At 32.7% G+C, this 22772-nt stretch overlaps 9 protein-coding genes across 9 annotated transcripts; 5 read left to right on the top strand and 4 right to left on the bottom strand.

Annotated features, from left to right (window-relative positions):
• Window positions 1-127: 127 nt before the first annotated feature.
• KSP1 (putative serine/threonine protein kinase KSP1) lies at window positions 128-3115 on the bottom strand (the record flags this gene model as incomplete). Its single annotated transcript, XM_003686742.1, has 1 exon — window positions 128-3115. One exon carries the CDS (start codon window positions 3113-3115, stop codon window positions 128-130), a length of 2988 nt encoding a protein of 995 aa, XP_003686790.1.
• Window positions 3116-4463: 1348 nt separating this feature from the next.
• IRC3 (double-stranded DNA-dependent ATPase) lies at window positions 4464-6494 on the top strand (the record flags this gene model as incomplete). The annotated part of the gene is made up of 1 exon (XM_003686743.1): window positions 4464-6494. One exon carries the CDS (start codon window positions 4464-4466, stop codon window positions 6492-6494), a length of 2031 nt encoding a protein of 676 aa, XP_003686791.1.
• Window positions 6495-6797: 303 nt separating this feature from the next.
• On the top strand, window positions 6798-8282 carry NAM8 (Nam8p; the record flags this gene model as incomplete). The annotated part of the gene is made up of 1 exon (XM_003686744.1): window positions 6798-8282. The coding sequence occupies one exon, from the start codon at window positions 6798-6800 to the stop codon at window positions 8280-8282; it is 1485 nt and encodes a 494-aa protein (XP_003686792.1).
• A 415-nt stretch (window positions 8283-8697) lies between these two features.
• On the top strand, window positions 8698-9582 carry RPF1 (rRNA-binding ribosome biosynthesis protein RPF1; the record flags this gene model as incomplete). The annotated part of the gene is made up of 1 exon (XM_003686745.1): window positions 8698-9582. The coding sequence occupies one exon, from the start codon at window positions 8698-8700 to the stop codon at window positions 9580-9582; it is 885 nt and encodes a 294-aa protein (XP_003686793.1).
• Window positions 9583-10434: 852 nt separating this feature from the next.
• On the top strand, window positions 10435-14151 carry MSN5 (karyopherin MSN5; the record flags this gene model as incomplete). Its single annotated transcript, XM_003686746.1, has 1 exon — window positions 10435-14151. The coding sequence occupies one exon, from the start codon at window positions 10435-10437 to the stop codon at window positions 14149-14151; it is 3717 nt and encodes a 1238-aa protein (XP_003686794.1).
• A 267-nt stretch (window positions 14152-14418) lies between these two features.
• On the top strand, window positions 14419-15363 carry MRX8 (translation initiation/elongation factor MRX8; the record flags this gene model as incomplete). The annotated part of the gene is made up of 1 exon (XM_003686747.1): window positions 14419-15363. One exon carries the CDS (start codon window positions 14419-14421, stop codon window positions 15361-15363), a length of 945 nt encoding a protein of 314 aa, XP_003686795.1.
• A 154-nt stretch (window positions 15364-15517) lies between these two features.
• Window positions 15518-17599, bottom strand: TPHA0H01560 (uncharacterized protein; the record flags this gene model as incomplete). Its single annotated transcript, XM_003686748.1, has 1 exon — window positions 15518-17599. One exon carries the CDS (start codon window positions 17597-17599, stop codon window positions 15518-15520), a length of 2082 nt encoding a protein of 693 aa, XP_003686796.1.
• Window positions 17600-18288: 689 nt separating this feature from the next.
• Window positions 18289-20220, bottom strand: TPHA0H01570 (sugar porter family MFS transporter; the record flags this gene model as incomplete). Its single annotated transcript, XM_003686749.1, has 1 exon — window positions 18289-20220. One exon carries the CDS (start codon window positions 20218-20220, stop codon window positions 18289-18291), a length of 1932 nt encoding a protein of 643 aa, XP_003686797.1.
• A 1102-nt stretch (window positions 20221-21322) lies between these two features.
• On the bottom strand, window positions 21323-22663 carry SVF1 (Svf1p; the record flags this gene model as incomplete). Its single annotated transcript, XM_003686750.1, has 1 exon — window positions 21323-22663. The coding sequence occupies one exon, from the start codon at window positions 22661-22663 to the stop codon at window positions 21323-21325; it is 1341 nt and encodes a 446-aa protein (XP_003686798.1).
• Between the last annotated feature and the right edge of the window lie 109 nt (window positions 22664-22772).

Below are 22772 nucleotides of genomic sequence, written 5' to 3' on the forward strand. Positions count from 1 at the left end.
TATAAACAATTACAAAAGCATTCCAATAAATACAAATAATCGTTAAAAGACATTAAATTATAAAAACCTTTATATGTACTTAATTACTTAATCAACAAGCATACGTATCATAAAACAACTATCAATACTAATCTTGTTGTTGCAACATCAGCCAGTTATTTTTATATTCCTCCAAGGAATTGACTGCCTGATCTTGAAGTAAACTTGATTTCCTAGCTGTTCTATCTTTCTGCTTGTTTGTAGATGGTTCAGTAACATTTTGATCATAGATTTCATAAGGTCCAAACATTGCTCTTTTGTCGACCATTCCGTTTTCATCTAATTCATCATCATCATCTTCGAAGACTAGAGCATCATTATCTTCTGCAAATACATCTCTATTTTGAACAGCTGTGGTACTGGACGCATGATTAATCAGCGGGAAAGGAGAAGCTCTTCCGGATTTTGCCATAAATCGTTGATCGAGAGATGATGATATGTTATCACTTGTTCTATCAGATCTCTGTAGCACAGAATTTGTCCATTGTGATGCATTTGACCTTGGAGAAGGTGTCAAGCTAGGGCGCCTTTGATTATAATACGGATTATTTGTATTTGTAACTGCAATACCATTAGGTGGCACCGATAATGTCTCGTCATAACTAGGCTCAGCAGATAATCTTCTATGATGAGGTGGAACGTAAACACCGGCCTTATATTTATGAGATGAACTTCTTCTACGGCTATCTTGGCTGTTATTATCACCACCTGTAGTAGAATTTCTGAGAACTCCATTGTATGATCTTGCAGCAGGTTGCTGAATCGAAGTACTGACATGATTTGTTTTCAGTAAATCTGGAACTAAATTAGTACCACTTTGAGAGTTGACGTTGTTATTTAAAGATAGACTATCCATATCTTTTACGAAGTCATAATCATTTTCTTCTAGGGTAAATAAAACATCATCGAGATCAGGTTCTCCATTGTTGTTTGAGCCATTGGTATTACTCAAAAACTGCTCATGATATGTACTTGGTGGTGGAATATCGAGTACTTCTGAAATATTTTTTGGAGTTGAATTTTCACCCGAATATAAACTTGTTATCCTTAGGTTAGGTGGAATATATCTGCCAGGAGAAACATGTGGATTATTAGAACTATTATTTCTACTATGTCCTCTGTTTCGAATGTAGTTAATTGCCTCTGAACCAGTAATGGAACCGGTTGTGCTTGGTCTTCTTTGATTCTTTGAAGAAGAAACACTGTTGTTATGATAATTATAGGATAATTTATTGCTATTGTTATGAAGTTTACCATGTTGGAATTTATTGTAGTCATGCGATCTGTTGTTGTTATTGAAGATACCTTCGATGTATCTATTATGCAAAGTGGGGGGCGTGAAAAAATCACTGGTGTTAAAGTTATCTTTGGATTTGTATTCATTGAAGAAATTATTCATGTGAGAGTTTGGAGTTGGTAATCCAAGTGGTTTTCTAGAATTCTTGATAATTGGTTTCTTTTTCCTCCTTTGGATCTTAATTGCACGGGGAAATTTATTATAGTTGTTAATATTGTTTGTGTTATTGTGGTTCTTATTACCGTAGTTATTGTTAAATCTGAAGCCAACATCATTGAAACTCTTTCTACGATTGGTTTGCTTTGTATGGTTTAAACCATGTTGAGTATTACCTTGATTAGTTGTTTCAGGCTTAGGATGAGAACGTTTATTGAATCTAAATTTAGGAACAGACTTCGCTCTTGCTTTACTATTTTCGTGATTAACCTTGCCATCTTTATTTTGATATTTTTCTCTCGACAATTCCCTGCTCGTATTATTAGTGGAATAAGCAGTTGAAGTGTTGTTTTGATTTGAATTTTCACTATTACTACTAACTGTCGAGACAGTTGGAGAACCAGTTCTGGCATTGTTTATTAGAATTGGTTCGGCATCAACACTTGTCGAAAGTGTCATTGCAGGAATAGGGTTTGGTAATGAGAAAGGTATTTGCTTGTCAAACGCTTTAGTATCATTCAATAAGAATTTATCATTAACAGCTGTTGTTGATGATGAAACGTCTGAATATTTCATGTAATCTCCTGAGTCTGAAACAGCTGTGTAGTTGTCGCTACCTAAGTTATTGTAGTACTCATCGTCCATGGTAAATTCTGATAAACCATTTAATTCATTTCTCATGCTTAATAAGTTTCTATTCAATGGATCAATTGTCAAACTATATCTTAACACTTGGAAGAAATCGTAACTCATTGTAGAGAAGACATCAAACAAAGCTTCTCTATTACCTGCAAAATAACAAAACGACTTATCAGTTTGATTTGCAACAGAGAAAGGATTTTTCTGGAAAACGATATTTAAGAACACAATACCCATTGCCCAAATATCTACTTTACTACAATCGTATGGTTCTTTTCTTTCTTGGAGATCTAGATTCGATTCGAACAACTCAGGAGCCATGTATCTTTCGCTACCAACATTTCTGTCCAATGAGGTTTTCTCAGTTGTAGCTAAACCCCAATCAGTCAACTTGATATTCCAGTCGATGCCCGAGATCAATATATTTTCTGGTTTAATATCTCTGTGGTATATCGACTTCGAATGTACGAACTCGACCGCATCCATGATTTGATTGAATATTTTCACGATCGAGACAGTCTTCCTTGGAACGATATCGTCCTTGATGGCTTCATATAAATCACCACCCGAACAATATTCCAAAATGATGTATGAGTCGAAATAATCCAATAAAGACACGATGTTTTTATGTTGCCCGATCTTCAATTGAATATCGACTTCATAAACAGCCTCTAAGCAGACGTTCTCGTAGAACTTTGATCGAATTTTCGACGAGATTCTTGAGTTTCTATTATTTACTAACTGCTGTCTTTTTTCAATACTGGAGTCACAGACACTAGGACAATCACTGTCGTCATCATCATCTTTTTCGCCATCATCATCTTCATCCAGTTTAAAAATGTACTTCACAGCAACTAGCCGCTTCTCTTTAACATCATTAGCCAATGAAACGTAACCATACGAACCTTCACTGATGTCTTCTATTTTTTGGTACCGGTCGTTCAAGAGTCCACCTTCTTTGTAAATACTGTAACTCAAACTCATCTATAAAACGGGAACTATGACAGGATGAGAGTGGTGAAGAGATAGAAATATACTAGTCGAATAACAATTGATATTTCGAAATCTAAAGGGATGGGGAGATAGTACGATTGTACGATGGGATAATTAAAAAAATATTATTAAATGAATGCAGGGAACGAGTATATTGTATATCGTTTTATGTTTTTAATATTTTTTCTATTTTTCTTTAAAAAGGTTTTTTCCCAATAGTATTCCAAATAGGATAGTGCTGATATAATAATTGTGCAGATAATAAAAAAAATGAAGTGAACTAGGCAAAGGGATAGAAAGAAGTGTAAATGTATACCAGATATTCTTATTTCCAATGAATTATGAATTTAGTTATAATATATGATTTCCGTCAATGATATTAACATAAATAGTTGTACAATTTTTTTAAAAAGAATAAAAAAAGGATCTTGACCTACAGTTTAATATTAATCTTCCTTTAACCCAAAAAAGTAGAAGAAGGACAACAACAAACAGGAGCGGTTATATATATAGATATATATATATGCGTGTGTGTGTGTGTGTATACTTATATATAATATCTTGTGATAACCAAACAATAAATACCATACACACAAACCCAATTTATATATAGAAACTAGAAATGCTCCATCAGTGGCTTTGAATAAACTTAAATAATTAATATCACGATTTTGTTTTAATAGCCAAACTACTTTAGTTATCTTTCTTTCTTTCTTTTCTTTGACAGTGTGGCCAGATAGACGATACTATAAATCTTAACCACCGTTAACGAAAAAGTGATTGATCGATTCGATAACCTGCGATGCCAGCAAGAAAGGGTCATCTTGCTAGAATGTTCTGCGCAGTTCAGGCGGATCAGGTGGTTCACCCGGCCACACCCGGTTTTTGTGATGAGAAGGGACCCCTACGTCCGGCTGAAAATTGTGGAGCGAGGAGGGTCACGTGCTATATTAACGCGCTGTGTTGACTGAGCAGGTCACAGATGTGGTGGTGAGCAGCCGGGTAAGGGGTTTGCTTGCTTGGGGTGTTCGACAACTGTTGCATTTCCACTGCGTGGACGAGCGTGATAGCGCCTTGTCGCGCAACGATGTGTTCCCCGGAGCCGGGGTTGGTTCCACGGCTAGAGAAATGAAAAAAAAATGCTTTCACGTGACGGGTAATGAAAGTTCCCCGACTCGATGCCCTAAGATACAGGTAAGGTATGCATATATATGTATATTTATATCTGTGAAGGTGTACACAACACAATGTTTAGTGGTGTCGATACCACCGACGGGATCTAGTATACGGCCTTCTCTCGAGTAAAGTGACGTGCTTCTGTGTTGCGGTTCTTTCATCTATGATTAAAGTTGGTCTGGAGACGTTGAGTCGTCTATTGTTTGCGAGAGAGGTCTCTACTCAATACAAACTGCGTAATTATCAGCAGGTTGCAATCGATAAATGTGTAGACTCAATTGCAAACGGTATTAAAAAGATAGGTGTCTCTTTGGCTACTGGGGGCGGTAAGACGGTGATTTTCACCAATCTAATAGATCAATTGAAATCACGCACGCCAAAGAACGAAGGTGACAAGTTCAGAACTTTGATTTTGGTGCATAGAAGAGAACTTGCATTACAGACCATTAATACTATAAAAAATTTTAGTCATGATATTAATGCTCAAGTGGAAATGGGGAAGTATCATTGTGAAGTGGAGCAGGCGGATGTGATAGTCGGCTCTGTTCAATCTTTATTGAATCGGTTAGCAAAATACAATGAGAAGAACATTGATTTAATTATCATCGATGAGGCTCATCATGCGGTGGCGAAAAGTTACATAAAGGTAGTAGATACTATCAATTCAAATGGAAAAATACCAGTCATTGGTTTTAGCGCCACGTTTGAGCGGAATGATAATAAAGCGCTATCTGTTATGTTCGACGAGATCGTGTACCATAAAGGTATCGTAGAGATGATTAAAGAAAACTGGCTTTGCGAAGGTCTTTTCACGTCAGTAAATGTGGATGTCAATTTAGATGACGTGGAGGTTAGCAGCTGCAACGACTTTAAATTAGACTCACTATCGAAAGTAATGAATACCGAGAAAATTAATAACATTGTTGTGAGGACTTATCTCGAGGAAAGACAAAAAGAGAATTTGAAATCAACATTGTTATTTGCAGTTGATGTTGCTCATGTTAAATATTTATGTGAAGAATTCAGAAAGTTTGGTATAAATGCAGAGTACGTGACAGGTACAACAAAAGTAGCCGAGAGAGATAGAATTATAAATGATTTTAAGAACTTTAAGATTGAGGTGTTAATCAATTGTGGGATATTTACAGAAGGAACAGATATACCTAACATAGACTGCGTATTGTTATGCAGACCGACGAAATCGAGATCTCTTTTGGTACAAATGATAGGTAGGGGTCTTAGATTGCACCATTCGAAAAAACATTGTCATATTATCGACTTCGTCGGGGTTGAAAACGTAGGCGTGGTGTCTGTACCAACTTTAATGGGTATCGATAACTTCAATGATGAATTAGAAGCTGCTACAATTTCAGAATTAAATACTTTGAAGTTACAGATCGATAAAGAAAAACAAGAGATGGTGCTGAAAAATGCAGCTGTGGAGGACAGTTTAAAAGCCAAGTATAATGATTATTTGGAAGAACATAATGATTTCGATTTAACTTTAACATCATATCCATCCTTTGAGGATTTTTGTGAAGCTTATAAAGATAGTAATGGATATCTTTCGTTAACCGAAAAGGAACCTATTTCTAATACAGAACGAGAAAATCAATATTTTATGAAATCAAGTTATCCCTGGGTTAAAACTGCAAACACAGCTTGGGCATTTTCGATACATAATAACCATCACATAAGACTTTATAAGGAAACAAAGGAAAAGGATAATGTGGCGAAAGAAATTTATATCGCAAAAATTTATAGAGAACTACCGTTTGCTATGCGCGAAGAATCAGGTATTCGATTCATACCTCGAGAATTAGTGAAAACTAACGATTTCTTTAAAGCTGCTGGCATTATTGAACAGACTATATCAGAAATGCAAATGCGTGGCAATGATGACAAGGGCTATACATTAAATGTGAACAAATTTTCACCATGGAGAAAATTACAAGCTACTCCCAAGCAAAAGGCACTGTTATTAAAGCGATTAAATAAAGTTAACAGCTTAGAAAAAAAGGAATCTGATAGATTAGAAAAAAAAGATATAGATAATTACGTTGAACATATCTCGAAGGGCGAAATTTCAAATGTTCTCTTTGCATCCACTATTGCTCCGATCTATCCCTTAAAGAGGTTATTAAAAGTGATAAAATATAGGATAAATAGAGAAAGAATTCAAGCTTTCCAGTAAAAGCAATGAGATTACGATATTGACACTTTTATAGAATAGTACTCACTTTTGTAAATAATTTATCTTAACCAAGTCCTTTATAGGAACTGTAAATAGTTTATTTTTCAAAGCGTCAAATTTGTTAAGCGGTGATTATAAAAATTGCAACATCTAATTTTAAAGATATATACATTGAAGTAATTAATTAAGTTATTAATACTTTAGCATATGATTAAATTATAAAATTCTTACTTCAATTCTTCAGTTGAATAATACTGGTATTTTTGTTATTATTTTTACACTACTAAATATATTGTGGCAAGGATGAATTATAACCAGAAATCCAATTATAATAAAAATTTCACAAAGTCAAATGAGTTTCAGCACAGTAAGCCATACAATAATTACAAACCTCGGTATAATTACAAACAAACTCAAGGTAAGGGCAACAATGTATTATACATGGGTGGTTTAGATTACAGTTGGAACGAAGCTGTTATAAAGGATATATGGAATAAAGTGGGAGAACCTGCAACAAACGTACGAATGATGTGGAATATGCAATTCCAGCACAATAATGCAGGACCTACAGAAGGTAAAAGTAATCTAGGATATTGTTTTGTTGAATTCTCAACACATGAAACGGCATCAAATGCAATCATGAAGAATGGAACAATGATACCAGGTTATAAAGGAAGGTATTTCAAATTGAATTGGTCCAGTGGGTCATCTCTGTCCAGTTCAGCTACGCATACAGAAAACCAAGGTCCGCAGTCCAACGATTACTCAGTTTTTGTTGGCGATCTAGGACAAAACGTCACAGAATCACAACTATACAACTTATTTAAATCGCATTACGCATCGACTTTATCTTCCAAAATCATTCATGATCCATTAACATATATTTCAAAAGGCTATGGTTTCATTAAATTCCATGATCAAAATGACTACAATGATGCCCTTTCTAAAATGCAAAATAAAATACTGAATGGCAGAGGTATTAAAGTAAGAACTGTTGGTAATAATGATAACAATACAACAAATAAGAATGTTCAGTTTTCTAATTTTCGAAAAGATACATTTGTTCCTAAAACCACTTCCACAACGATAGCTTCATCAGCCACTATTGTCAAACCAAAGCAGAAGCAAGATAGAAAGCTTTCGAATTTAGTAATTACTAAACAAGTTTTACCTGTTTTAAATGACTCAACAAATCCAGATAATACAACATTGGTCGTAAGCAATGCTTCGAAAGATATAAGTATGAATGAGTTTAAATCATACTTCCTACCTTTTGGTAATTTAATTGAAATATCTAAAGATCCAAATACCAATATATTATTCGTAACGTATGTTGATCGTATTTGTGCAGAAAACTCGATGAGAATATTACAAGGAAAGGTAATCAGAGGCAATAAAATCCAAATAGCATGGGGTAGACCATTACTTGAAATTAAAAACAGTCTTAAACAACAAAACAAACAAAAATCTAAACGACATCCTAAAAGAAATTCAAATGTTTATGAATACATACCAGAAGCCATCAATGCCGACAGTTCTTTGCAATTATTATCAAATAAAGAGACAGATGTAATGTTACCTGGAATTTCAAGCTTATCGTTCAAAAATTTAGAAATTCAAATTGGAAGTTCAAGAAATTACAATTATAGTGGTCTTCAACATTCTTCCAACAACTCCACAGATAAAACACTAGAAGTAAACTTTCAACCTAATTCTGTATATTCCCATCAAATAAATGCATCCATTGAGAGATTAGAGAAAGGGAGCAACGGATGGCTCTTAAGTTAACATATATATACCTTATCTACCTTTATAGTTTAATTGCATTCAATATTATCATATTATCGTATAATATGCGTTTTTCACATCTTTTAATTGTTCCGATGACTTCGAAAATGAAAAAAACAAAAAGAAAATTCGATGAGCTTCAAACTTTAAACTCTTCTAAAATTTTATGCTGATAGATGAAAAGTTGTTTAACAACAGTATTATGATGAGGTTTAGATATGATTCAGATTGATCTATCAACAAACCTATTTATTGAATATGCTATCTTGTCTCGGAAATCATTTGCTTTATTAGTTCAATATAAGTTACTATTTAACACTTTCCAATGTATTCTGTCCTTTGAAATAGTTCAACAAAATAACGGACAGATCAATTATTAAAGATTGTTTATTCATACAATTAAGCAAATACAAAGATGGCTGCTGAGGATATAAGGATTGGTAACAAATTGAAGAGGCAAGAGTTGTTTGCTGAGGTCAAGGACCAGAAGAACAAGGAGCGTCATACAATGAGAAGACAGAGAGCTAAGGAGGAGAGAGATAACCCAGAATTGAAAGAAAAAAGATTAAAAGAAAATGTCACAAACACTATAGAGTCTATGAGAGTTTATGATGAAACTATTACTAAAGATATCGAAGGTGATGAAGATGAATTAATGAAATTTTTCAATTCAGACAATAATAACCCACCTAAGATTTTGGTTACCACCAACGTCAATGCCAAGAAGAAAGCTTACGAATTTGCTAACGTTTTAATTGAAGTATTACCAAATGTCACTTTTGTTAAACGTAAGTTTGGAATTAAGTTAAAGGATATGGCAGACATGTGTGAGAAAAGAGATTTCACAGATATTGTAATTATCAATGAAGATAAGAAAAAAGTTACTGGTTTAACTTTCATGCATCTGCCAGAGGGTCCTACATTTTATTTTAAATTAAGTTCATACGTTGAAGTAACCAAGATAACCGGGCACGGTAGACCAACAAGTCATATACCAGAATTAATATTGAACAATTTCCAAACAAGATTAGGTAAAACTGTCGGCAGATTGTTCCAAAGTATATTCCCAAAAAATCCAGAGTTTGAAGGCAGACAAGTCATCACTCTTCATAATCAAAGAGATTATATATTTTTTAGAAGACATCGTTATGTTTTCAGAAATGAAGAAAAAGTTGGTTTACAAGAATTAGGCCCACAATTTACATTGAAACTAAAACGACTACAAAGAGGTATTAAAGAAGAAACAGAATGGGAACATAAACCAGAAATGGATAAACAAAAGAAACAATTTTACTTATAGACACACTGTCGCCTTTTAATTGTTGGTTTTTCTATGACTATACATATACATTTTCGTTTGTTGGTTTTTTGCAAGCCCTTACAAGAAAATGTCAATGGTCTTCCACACGAATGCATTTCAATAATTTAAACTCTGAATTATATAATAAAATATGTACATTAATAAATAAAGCATAAGAAATTTAAGAAGCTTTTATTATACATATATATACCACTAAATCAACTATATCACTCCACTAGCAATGGAAGAGTGGCTTAACTGCTTTGTATAACTCTGTACGAAACCCTCAAATAAATGTGACGAAGGTTCCCCTTTGATACTGCTTCCTATCTTGAAAAACTAAACATTACTTAGTTTTATTACTATTATTATTGTTATAACAGTTATAAGATTAAATTTACTTACCAATCTTTAAATCACATTGTTTCAGAACACTTAGGACTTGAAAAGTTGTAGATTATTATATATTTATAGTAGCCAGTATATATTTTTACAAGCATAAAAACGTTAACTGGAATTACTTTCTTGGTAAGAGAATAAGAATCTGTACCGTGTTTGCAATCAATAGATAAAAGTTGTAGTGAAAGTTGATTGTATCTACTATATTCCAATTGTTAAAATCCTATCGACATTTTTTTGAAGAATAAATTTATTGAAATATTGATTTATATACGCGTCACTCCAGTTGAATTACAAATAGAATTGCATTACTAATTACAAGCGTGATTGAAGAAGTGATATAAGACTAATATTAATAATTTTAATCAACTTCAGTACTGCACCTCATATTTATTACGAGTATTTGAGTGAAGAATTTTCCTAGCTAACTACCAAACAGTATTATAATCGTAAATGGATTCTAGCGGTGCATCACAAGTCATTTCTGCATTGGAACTTATTTATGAACCTAAGTCCACAAATGAACAAAGATTAGAAGCCCAAAAATTTCTAGATCAAGTAAAACTTCAAGATGAGTCGCCTTATTGGGGTTATGATATTGCCATCAATAATCAAGATAACCATATACTAAAATATTTTGGATTAAATATGATAAATGATTCAATTCAACATAAATGGATATCTTATGATGACGCTAAGAAAAACACAGTTAGACAATGGATTATAGAATTGAACTTGAAGATTTCTGATAAAGATCCAAGATATATTAAAGAAAAGTTAGCCTTTCTATGGGTGGAAGTTGCCAAAAGGGTATGGGGTGAAGTTTTGAAAGATAACACACCTTCTAGTGATGATTTCATAAATTCATGGGTTGATATGGATAGTTCATTAAATGAATTATGGAACATTGGAAATTCGTCTAGGGAGTTAACTTTGATCATTTTTAGAATATTGTTTGAAGATGTCTTTTTATTAGACGACTTAATTGTCCTAAAAAGAATGACTATTATTCAACCCTTATGCGTTATGATTGTATGTCCAATGGATGTGTTTTCAAAAAGATATAAGTTCAATGAAAATTGGAAATTATTTAAATTTAACGAAAATGGTTGGTTTAGTGTTTGGGCTAATGAGTTATACAATACGCTAGATATGATGCAAAATACAAACCATGTGTTGAACGATAACTACAATGACCAGAATGCTAATTATGTCATAAGGTTACTTGAAACATTGAAAACATGTTTAAATTGGCCATTAAGTGATGTTATTATTCGAACTAATATTTTAGATATATTGTTAAAATGCTTTTTATCCAATATACCAAAAGCCCAATCTACTGCATTAGATGCTATCCATATTCTTTTAACAAGGCCGTACAATAATGAAGAGCATCACCAAGAAATAATTAATAAACTGTTTAGCAACATGGATCTGCTAAGCCAGCTATATGATAATTTACAATTTAACACTAGTGTAGATGGTGTTGATGATGTCAAGTACCCAATTTTGAAAAAATACGTTGATATGATTAGTTGCTTATACTCTTGTATTTTCAAATTAAACAATTCTGAAGAACTTATAGATAGGTATTTAAAGCTAGTTATGAAAGCCACAAGAAATGATAGTTTAATTGTGAGTGGACTAACGCTTGACTTATGGTGTGCATGTCTAAGAAATGACGATTGTTTACCGCTCTTGGAAAATGGGTTAATACCTGAGTTATTGTCTTTTTCTGCCGGGGCTTTGATATACTATGAACAAATTGATGGTCACATATCCAAAGAATATGTAGATATAGATTTCCAATCCACCTCTGAGTTCCAGAGCTTTTGTTCTACATATAGGAAGAGAATAAGAGATATAATTAGATTGATATCTTGTGTTAAAGTTGATTTTACTAATGATTGGTTAAATAATCGTCTAAACGAGTACTTTAGTTCACCTCCCGGTCAACTAGTACTGAATTCGACATTTTTAGATACCAAATCAGAGCCATATCTTGGCGCATTATCACAATTGATGATCATTGAATGTTTTATAAATGGTTGCATTCGTTGGAAAATATGGTATCCTAATGGAGAAGATTACGATGAAAAATTAGACGATATTTTGGGAAAATTACAAGTATTATCAAATCAACTTATTGCATTAAATATAAGAGTCCCGCTTCTACTTAAAAAACAAATTCAAAATTTTGCACTTTTCTTAACCATGTTAAAGGATAACGTTATATTCACCTTACTAGAAAAGATCATAATCAGTGCAACCATGGACTATCCAAACGTCGATTTAGAGGAAAGAAATGATGAAGCTGATGCAGTTAGAGATTTAAGATATGCGTGCGGTATTGAAATTAATAGAATGGCTTTATTGATGCCTGAATCGTTAAAATCTATATTTCCCGAATTGGAAAATGTAATAGCTAAAATTATGCCAAATTTATCTTATCATGAAAAAATCTCATTTAAATCCTTTTTGTTAACTATCATTTTGAAATCTTCTTTAGACAATAAGGAGGAAAGATTTTCTGCAATTGTTGATCCAGAATTATTAGCCTGGTCAGATAAATCTACTGTTATGGGATTAAGTGACTTACCTTGGTTTATGGAAAGGTTGGGAATTGTTAAGATATCAGAATATTTCCAAAAAAGAGGGATTAAAGAAGATAGTGATCTGTTAACGATTCCAATCGATGATGAAGGTAAACAATTAAAACAAGAATTGACGAAACACTGGCAAACCTTGTTTCCTGTTCGTGCTACTAGAATGTTTATTCATTATTCTATGCAAAATATTAAGAAGGAAGAAGACTTTAGATTAATTCAAGAACTATGGAGGCCTAGAATAGTTCCTATTTTGCCTTACATCATGAGATTACTATATCAGTTACAATCATATCATGATCCAGCAAATTGGAAAGAATTACCAAATGTTGTGCAAAAATTTGTGGAGTACTCTACTGTAGAAAGATTCTGGGAGGCCGGTACTTCCAATAAGTCCAAAGACGAGTTTATTGATGAACATTTAAAAGCAATGCAAACTCTTCGTGATTTTGCAGATTCTGTAGGTCATATTGTGAGATACACACGAGAGTACGTTTTACTAGTTATCAGTGGTATATCTTTTTTAGGTAGTGTATTTTATGATGATGTCAATGCGCCAAATTTATTAATCGATTCCATCGCGATATATAACCCACAATCAAATGAAATTAGTCCCGGTGTATCTACACATGGGTGGAAACATATTTTAAATGTTGCCATAAGGCCAATATTAAGAAATTGCCCTGACTCATCTGCTCCAGGATTTATGAAAGCCTTTTTACCTAAATTTTTTGGAACGCTTGATGTTTTAATAACAGAGAAATGGTCAACCCATATGCATGCTGATATGGAAGTTGTTTCCTCTGTTGACGAAGATGAGATAACTGATGAAATCATGGAAGAAAATTTATTACGTCAATTTACCTCAGTGACTGTTCGTATTCTAATTGATTGCGTTGGCCAAGGAGGTACAAACACCTCTTCTTCAAAATCCAAATTTAGCCAACATCAATTAAAAATGAGGAAAATAATATTTGAAGACGTTTCTATACTGGCGCCATTTTTGAAATTACTAAATCATTTAATGTCGGTCAAGGATGGAAAATGTTCATTTAATTCCATATTAATAATGAAGGTGTGTTTATCTGAAGTTTTAATCAATAATGGACATGTCGATGAGTTTTTCACTCATGAAGTAATGAAAAATCTACTACTAAATATTCTCTGTAACAGTGCTTATAAAGATTCTTTTTCAGAAGCTTTATATATTTTTACAGTTTTATTCTTAACATTAATTAAAGAATACGATTCAACTAGAATATTCCTAATTGGGATTTCTAATGGATATAATATCTCCAATTTATACGAACAGCTAAGAAATGTAGATAACTACAAAGGCCAAAGAAGTTTGATGATAGAATATATTGAATGGGTTAAGAATTCACTTAATATTAATGAAGATGAAGGCACTGATCGCGTTGCAGAGGAAAGAAGAAGGAAAGAAAAGAGAGAGGCTACATTACAGAAAGCAAACGATCGTTTAGTTAACAAAAATAAAGAAAGTGGGGACATACTCGATGATCCTAATACTGAAGACGCTGCATTTGGGACATTGTTCCAATAAATTTTGATTTATAATGCCAATTGTATATTACATATATACTATATATATAAGTACAGCTTAAAATTTGTAATTCTTAGATTCTAACTAATATGTTTCCCTGGTATATATTATTACTAAACTGTCACATTGTTTTCAAACCGTTAAAAAAAAGGTTATAAAAAAAGATCTATTAAAAAAAATCTAAGTTTCTCTCTCTCATCGAAAGAGTTAAAGTAAAAAGACAAGAAAATACATGAAATACACCCAGCAGCTATAACTTAACTTGATATGTATTGTAGAAGAGTATATTCTACATTAAATACAAAATATGATATATCTACAATTAAAAATATAATATCAACTGTAAAAGGTAAAACCAGTTTAACGGAGTCTACTAAAGAAAATAGTCAAAAACCATCGATTAAAGTGCCAAGAATAAAAACGCCCAAGGTTATCAAGACCAAAACAATACCATTATCTATAAACTTATTTGAAAAATATAATGGAGAATTATATTCTGTAAGTGATATCAATAAATGCAACAAGTTCTTCAATGGTGCCAATGTTACTTTTGAGAGAAGTGCTGTAAACTCAATTGAATTTGAAAATCCAATGAACACACTTTTAGATGATCCTATTGATGGAATAGATCAACCAAAACTTAGAAACACTATTAAAATACTACCAGAAATTGCATTTTTGGGAAGTTCAAATGCTGGTAAATCGAGTCTTTTAAATGCTTTACTTACAAAGTACAATAAAGCCAGTACTGAGTCAATTGCTAGAACATCCCATAAGGCAGGATATACAAAATACCTCAACTTTTTTAATATTTCCAACAAATTTAGACTTGTAGATACACCTGGTTATGGGTATAATAGTACAAACGTACAAGGTGAACTTACAAGACAATATTTACTTAATCGAAAAGAATTATTACGTTCATATATTTTGATACCTGCAAAAAAGTTACCAAACCACAGAGATCTGAGTGTTATGAATTTTTTGAATGAAAATGGCATCTCATATGATGTGATATTTACAAAAATGGATGAGCTAAAAAATACAGAGGAGTTAGAGAGATCTATAAAAGAATTTATATATGGAAGCTCGAGAGTGAAACCCAATATTTTCTTTGTGAATTCAATAACAAATAAATATTGTGAGCATCGATACGGTTTTGATAAATTACGTATGTCCATTATTAACATTACAAACACAAGTATAAAATAACTAGTTAATGCATAAATATATATTCTTCTAAAAATGAACAAATTTCTCCATTGTCAATAAAACTCATAAATGAAGTATTAGTATAAATGTAAAAATTGAATATAGGATAATAGGCGATAGTTATATTTATAACTTTATGAATAGATATATAATATTAATTTAATAGAGGAGTATCTTCAGATTCATCATTATCAGAATCCGTAAAATATTCACTATTAGAATCTTCATCGTTTTCTGTTTCCTTTAAAATCTCAGAATAATTTAAAATTTGTTCCCAATCTGGTTTGAGTACATAGTATGATTCAATGACACCTATTATAAACATTCCTGATCCAATACCAATCCATAAGCCATATAATTTTAAATCATACCATTGACTTAAAAACATACCGAATGGGATTGCGAACAAATAATATGTGATAAGATTAACAATACTTCCTAAAGTTTGCATACCTTGACCTCTTAAACATGATCCTGCAACCGCATTTAATGCATCAAAAATCTGAACACAACCTACTAAAGGTAATAGATCTATTATCAATTCAATAACTTCAGCATCTTGGGAAAATATTCTAGCAATGTGTTTCCGGAAACCAATCAGTAAAAAACAGTTTACCAAACCGGCTGCTTGTGACATACTTAAGCCAACTTGTGATGAAATATATGCACAATGAGTAAGTTTGGCTCCAATAAAGTTTGCAATTCTAGTGGAAGTTGCGATACCAATGGCAAAGGGAACCATATATAACAAAGCTGCCATAGTTGAAACAGCAGATTGGACTGCTAAATATGTAGATCCGAAATAAGAACTGAATAGAGTCAATAATTCATACGATAGCTCTTCAGCTTCCAACATAATAATACCAGAAAATGCTAACTGGGCTAAATCTTTCCAATGCTTAAAGGCCTTTTTCGAAAACCCACCCCAGCATTTCTTCCCGTCAATAAATATTACATATAGAACCAATAATATGAACATTAACCAAAAATTGATAACCACTGCAATTGCAGAACCAATAAACCCGAATCCAATATATTTATTCCACACTAGAAGATAACTCATTAGGATATTTAATGGGGCACATATCATTAAGACATATATACCAGCATCAAATATGCCTTGTGCTTGCAAAAATCTTTTCAAGTTTTCAAAACCAATATAACCAGGAGCTCCAAGTATCTGAACTCTTAAAAATTGTGATGTTAATGTAACCAATTCTTTTTCAGGTATAACTAATTTTAATAAGTGTTCTGAATAATACCACATAAATGCAAATGGGATATATAAAATTAAAGAGAATACAATGCACCTTTGCATATGAATTCCAACACTTTTGTGTCTACCAGCACCGTAAGCTTGAGGACATAATGTATCCAAACTGGTTGAAATACCCTCAAAAACTGCAAGTGTTATATTAGATGTCATTGCACCCAAAGAAACCGAAGCAAGTTCTGTCTTTCCTAGATGTGCAACTGTGATAGAGCAAACTATGGGAAAAATCTGTTCCAGCAAAAATGTGAATATTAAAGGGAATGAATATGAACATAAAATTGCTAATTCAGACATATACGTAACATCTTCAGGACGTATACCTCCATATAACTCGGGATGAGTCCCGTAACGCTCTTGATATACCGTAGGTATTGATCCTCTACTACTCACTGTTACAAATGATGGTCTTCTTTGTGACGTATGTACTTTAGCTGATAACTGCGAGTTTATGTTATTTTTGTATGCATATATTTGTTTCATGAACTCGTCATAGTCTGATTCTCTATTATGACTTCCAGCAATGGAACTTAAGGCTGCTTGGTCTTCAATATCTGAATTAGCCATAAAGGAAATCATATGGTCATTATCTCCATTGTTCCTATCATTATCTGAAATGTAATCCGTGACATCCGATAAATGAGAAGGTAAAGAGACCGTTCGACTTAGTTCATCACCACCATGAGAATAATTCCCCTCATGACCTATTTCTTCGATAATATCACCAAGAAAAGGGTGGAGGCTTGAATCACGAACAGAACTAGAAAAGTCTTCCCCTAATGAATAGTAACTTCTTTGATCCTCGACTCTATTCCTTCTCTTTCTATATTTTCTTACTAATAAGTTTTTTTTATTTGGGGGAAAAAAACCTAAAGATATTCTTCTGTGGGTGTTTCCTATCCCCAGACCAGTTGTTTGTAAATTTGAATGTGCATTTGATAGTGTTTTCGTCAGTATATTCACCATGATATGTAAGTGTAAATTTAACCAACAATATGACTATAACTATCCTCGAGTAAATTTATAGTCTGAGAAATAATCAACTCTTTATATATAAACAAATTGAACTCCCAAGAGCTATTTTATATTCAAATAATATATAACATTAGTAACAGTATAAACTTTTGTAAGTTTACTTACACCTTTATTTTAATGGTTATGATATAGTAGCAACTAAAACTTTTTCAAATTTCATAATATTGCGCCTTTAAATATTAATGGTTCCATTCATTAACGTCACAGATTAAAGATTATAAATGTGTCAAATAATAGTTAAACAGAGTGTCTTCCTGACGACACAAAATAAACTTATGATAGATTAACTACTTTGAATGGATGTGTATGACTATACCTTTTAGCCATTACTTATATTATATTGTACTATAAATTAGATATAGAAATAAAATAGTAGAAAATGTTAAGTAATTGATCAAATATAAATTGTCATATCGTTATATACTCTAAATATCCATATTGATGTGTGAACTTCCTATTATTATTAATAGTAAAAACAGTTCGTACCTTAAGTTAATTGTATGTGTAAGTATTAATGTTTTTTTGTTTTTTTCTTAAAATTTTTGGTGTCTATTGTGGCCATAGTTTCGAAAAGATATAAACTGATGTTTTCGATATTCAACTCCCAATAAAACACCTTATCAGACTTCACTTGTCTTTTTAGAAAATTTTTTATACCAAGGAGATTTGGTGTCCCTTTCTTGGCCTACTTCTCCTTTTGCATCTCTATCCTTATCCTTGTTTTGACCTGGCATTCTTTTATACCATGGTCTCTTGTCTTCCTTTAATTGGTCGACATTATAATTTGCATCTCTCCTTGATGGTGGAATCCATGCCGACGACTTCCATGGGAGGACGTTTTCCTCATACATTTCATTAACTTCTTCTAAAGTTAAACCTTTAGTTTCTGGAACGATAAAGAAAACAAAGAAGTAAGCAAAAACCATACAGCCCATAAACACATAACCGTAGTAAAAGTTAATGGCAGATGTTATAAATGGTGTAAAAAATGAAATTAGAAAACCCCATATCCAATTACATGCATTTGCAATTGATATAGCCTTACCTCTAATTCTTAAAGGATATGTTTCAGAAACGATAACATAGGCAATTGGAGCCCATGTAGTTGCAAAGCAAAAGATGAAGAAACATGCAAATACAATCATACAATTACCAGCACCTTGAGACGTGGGCTGACTTTGCCCATTTGGATATAATCTTGTTACTCCGACACTTGCGTAAACTACATAGCAACATACCATACCTACACAACCCCATAATAGACAATTACGACGACCATAACGGTCAACGACGTAAAGGGCAACAAAGGTCGAGGCAAAGTTAACAATACCTAAAACGATTGCTGTTTCAAAAGAGTCACTCAATCCCACTGCTTGAAAGATTGTAGTACCATAGTAGAAAAAATAATTTGCACCAGTCAACTGTTGTAAAGATTGAATCATCATTCCGATGATAGTTCTTCTGAACATTTGAGGTTTACCTGTGACCAATTCAGACCATCCAGCTTTCCCAGCAACTGTTTCAGCTTCAATAGCAGCTTCATATTTTTCCAACTCAACCAAAACAAAACTTGAATCAGGGCTTGTCTTATTAGTTTTGGCTAAAGCTCGTTTAGCTTCCTCGATTCTACCGGTTTCTACCAAGAAACGAGGTGATTCAGGTACAAATGAAGTACCAATTATCATAAATAATGCCCAGGCAAAACTTAAACCTAGTGGCACTCTCCATTGCACTGAATTGGAATAGTTTTTAGTACCAAAATTTGTACAGTAACCTAAGAATATTCCAGCCGTAATCATTAATTGGTAACAGGAAACTAGTGTACCTCTTAATTGTTTGGGAGACACCTCAGAAATTAACATTGGAGAAAGAACAGCAATACCACCAACTCCAAGACCAGAGATAATTCTACCAATAAAATATTGGTACCACTTGTTAATGGATGCAATTTGTATAATAATACCAATTATGTATACTGTCACAACAAAATACAAACCAATCTTACGACCATAGACATCACCCACTTTTGTTAGAACAATACCACCAATGGCACAGCCAATATTGAAAATGGAGACAACTAAACCAGTTCTGACATTTGATAAATATGATGTTCCATCAGATCTTGTTTGTCCGAACCTTCTAATGAAATCTGTTTGTCTGATGAAACCAGAGATGGTACCAGTATCCCAACCAAAAATAAAACCACCAAACGCAACCATAACACAACAAATTGCAACAAAGGTTAGATCTTTCTTTTTTTTTGTCTTAACTTGCATGTCAGCCTCTTTCTCCATTACAGTCAATTCATCCTTCTCACCAGGTTCGTTGAAAATACTTCCTTCTTCCTGTAAATTAGATCCGGCAGATTTCCCAGCTAAAACAGAATGATCATTCGTTGACTGAGTATGAGCAGTTTCAAATTCTGAGCTTTGCTGCATTGAAACCCTTGGAAATTGTCCATTTACATTGTACTCATTAGGAGTTCCAGCTACTTGTTCATTTGTGACGCTCGGATTTGGCACCGACGTATCTTCCGGTGCGACAGACGACATAGTTTTTTAAATAGTAAACTTAAGTGACAAGCCTCTGTTTATTAAAAAGTTGATAAATAATAAAATTTAACAAGGCTATATATAATAATTTTATATTATAGCCAGCAATCAAACTTATCAGATTGTTGATCTCTAAGTTATTGATAGTTTGCCGTTATTTATATCACCATTAATCAGGATCAATAAGCTTATGAAAAAGAAACAAGGATAACTTTAAACATAATAAAATCTCATATCTAATATAGTTAATTTATGAATTATATAACTATTACACAAGTTGCGATAACGTATTGTACAAAATAATATATATATATATATATATATTAGTGTCACTTGTTTTTATTATTGCTAGGATGCATGCTTCAGTTTTGAGTCTAGTTTTTAAAAATCATGTAAGCAAAACCAATCCTCGTCAGACCTCATCTCTAACAATATGCCATTATCAACAGTGAGTAACCATTACAATTTCTCATGAAGGAAAGACACAAACTTAGATTAATGTTTAGACATTTTGAGGTTACAAGGATTCAATTTTTTAAGATTTTTCATTACGGGGGGACAAAGCCAGTTAGCTCATTGTAGAATAAGAAAAAGCTATTATTACTAAAGGAAAATGTGACGTTACAAAAAGTTATAGTAATTTAATGGAAATAGGTGAGTTGGGAAATGGTTTTTGCTTGCTTGTGTCCTTTAGCAACACAGTTTGATAGAGAGCAGGAGTACAAGAATGACATTATATAGTTTATTACATTTCCTGTCTAGATTAGTAGAAGTTGCTCAAATTATTTATTATGCATTATAAAGTCTAAAAAAGTTGCAGCAAAAAAGTATGTCATGAGCAGTAAGCTCCTTCATGGATGAACATCCCTCCTCCTTAGACAATAAATATATTTAGGGGGGAAGGTTTGATGATGACATTATTACGTTTGCGTTTAAATGGTATGATAATATTATTTTATTAATTGTGATGATGGGGTGAAATAATATCATTTCTTGAGGATGATCTATCGATTCTATAATTCACAATAAAAAAGGCCGGAAACAAAGTTGAATAAATTTATATAAGTAAATGTAATTAAATTTGAATTTTTTATCATTCTGATCAATTTTCGTTGTAGGATTCCTCGGTGATAGCATCTGACTCACTGATGAATGTAACTTCCATCCAGCCTAGACCTTTGATGCTCTTTTCATTAATCTTAAGAGTACAGTCTTCAATATTGGCATATTGATAAATGTATGGTTTGGTACCGGCAATACCAGAAACAATGTTTTTTACAAATTGAGGTATTTCGCTCATGACATCTACTCTTTCGACTAACTGTTCTAGCTTTGCTTCATAGACAGCAGTAAATTTATCAGCATCGGTAAGCTCGCCCCCTGCCACTTGTTCATCAGAAATATTGGACTTTATACCGTTTAATGTAACTTGGATGTTTTTTGGAACCTTCCAACCGATTTCATCAACTTCACTATTTAAATGTTCATAGTTGTTATCCACTGTAACTGCTAAGATGTCCTCCTTTGATGTGACGATACCGATAGAAACTTTAGTGTTAGCATAAGATTTGGGGGTAGTAAATTCGATCAATACAGTAGAACCTTCTTCAGAATGGAAATTTAAAAAATTCCAAGTTTTAGCGGCATGATGAGGTTTCATTCCTTGTACAGCCATTATAAATAAAGAATATACAGGATATTCCTTAGTGAATTTGATGTTGATATCTTCTTTCTGAATTTCTTCGTTACTTTCTGATTCATCTTGATCATTTTCTTCCTGACCTTCTTCATTATCTTGAGTTTCAGATTCACCATTAGTTGCAGATTTAACTTCAATAGGTTTTTTCAAATCAATGGTGCCAACCACTGAATTTCTTGGCCAAAATACATGTCTCATTGTTCCCCATGGTTCCTCAATGTTGTCACCGTAGTAAGTAGTTGAATTATCACCAACTTTAACACCTGGTACTAATCTAGTAAAAGTCAGATCTATTTTGGAATCATCATTGACAGAAGAAACAAAATGATATTCAGTGTTTTCTTCATTCAACTCTAGAGATAAATTATCAGCATAGAAATTTGGACCTTCGATTTTAAAATTTTCTAATTTAGTTGAAGTCCATAAATTTAAATTACCTGGGTTTCTCGAATCATAAATTCTGAAAGTAAATTGAGCTTGAGTGATATAACCAATAATGTTTGAATGAATAATTTGAGCGAAACCTAGAACACCAGTATCTAAATTACTGAAATAGAAAGTAGCAGTTTCGACATTAGTATGGTCCGGATTAATCCAATCTACATCTTCCTTCTTTAATTCAACAAAAGGTTGTCTTTTCTCTTCGACAACTCTTTCAGTAGCTGGATGAATATATTCTTTACCATATTCAGGTTCAGCAATACCTGTAACAGCTGATAAACCACCCTGAATCCACTTTAACATTCTAATTATTTGTACAAATATATATGTTTATATATATTTAACTAACACTATTAATTTGTTGTTTGTTTGACTTCCTTGATAGATGAAGATGTGAGGTTAAGTAACGTTA

Source organism: Tetrapisispora phaffii, chromosome 8, assembly GCF_000236905.1.
Source record: "Tetrapisispora phaffii CBS 4417 chromosome 8, complete genome".
Taxonomy (NCBI): domain Eukaryota; kingdom Fungi; phylum Ascomycota; class Saccharomycetes; order Saccharomycetales; family Saccharomycetaceae; genus Tetrapisispora; species Tetrapisispora phaffii.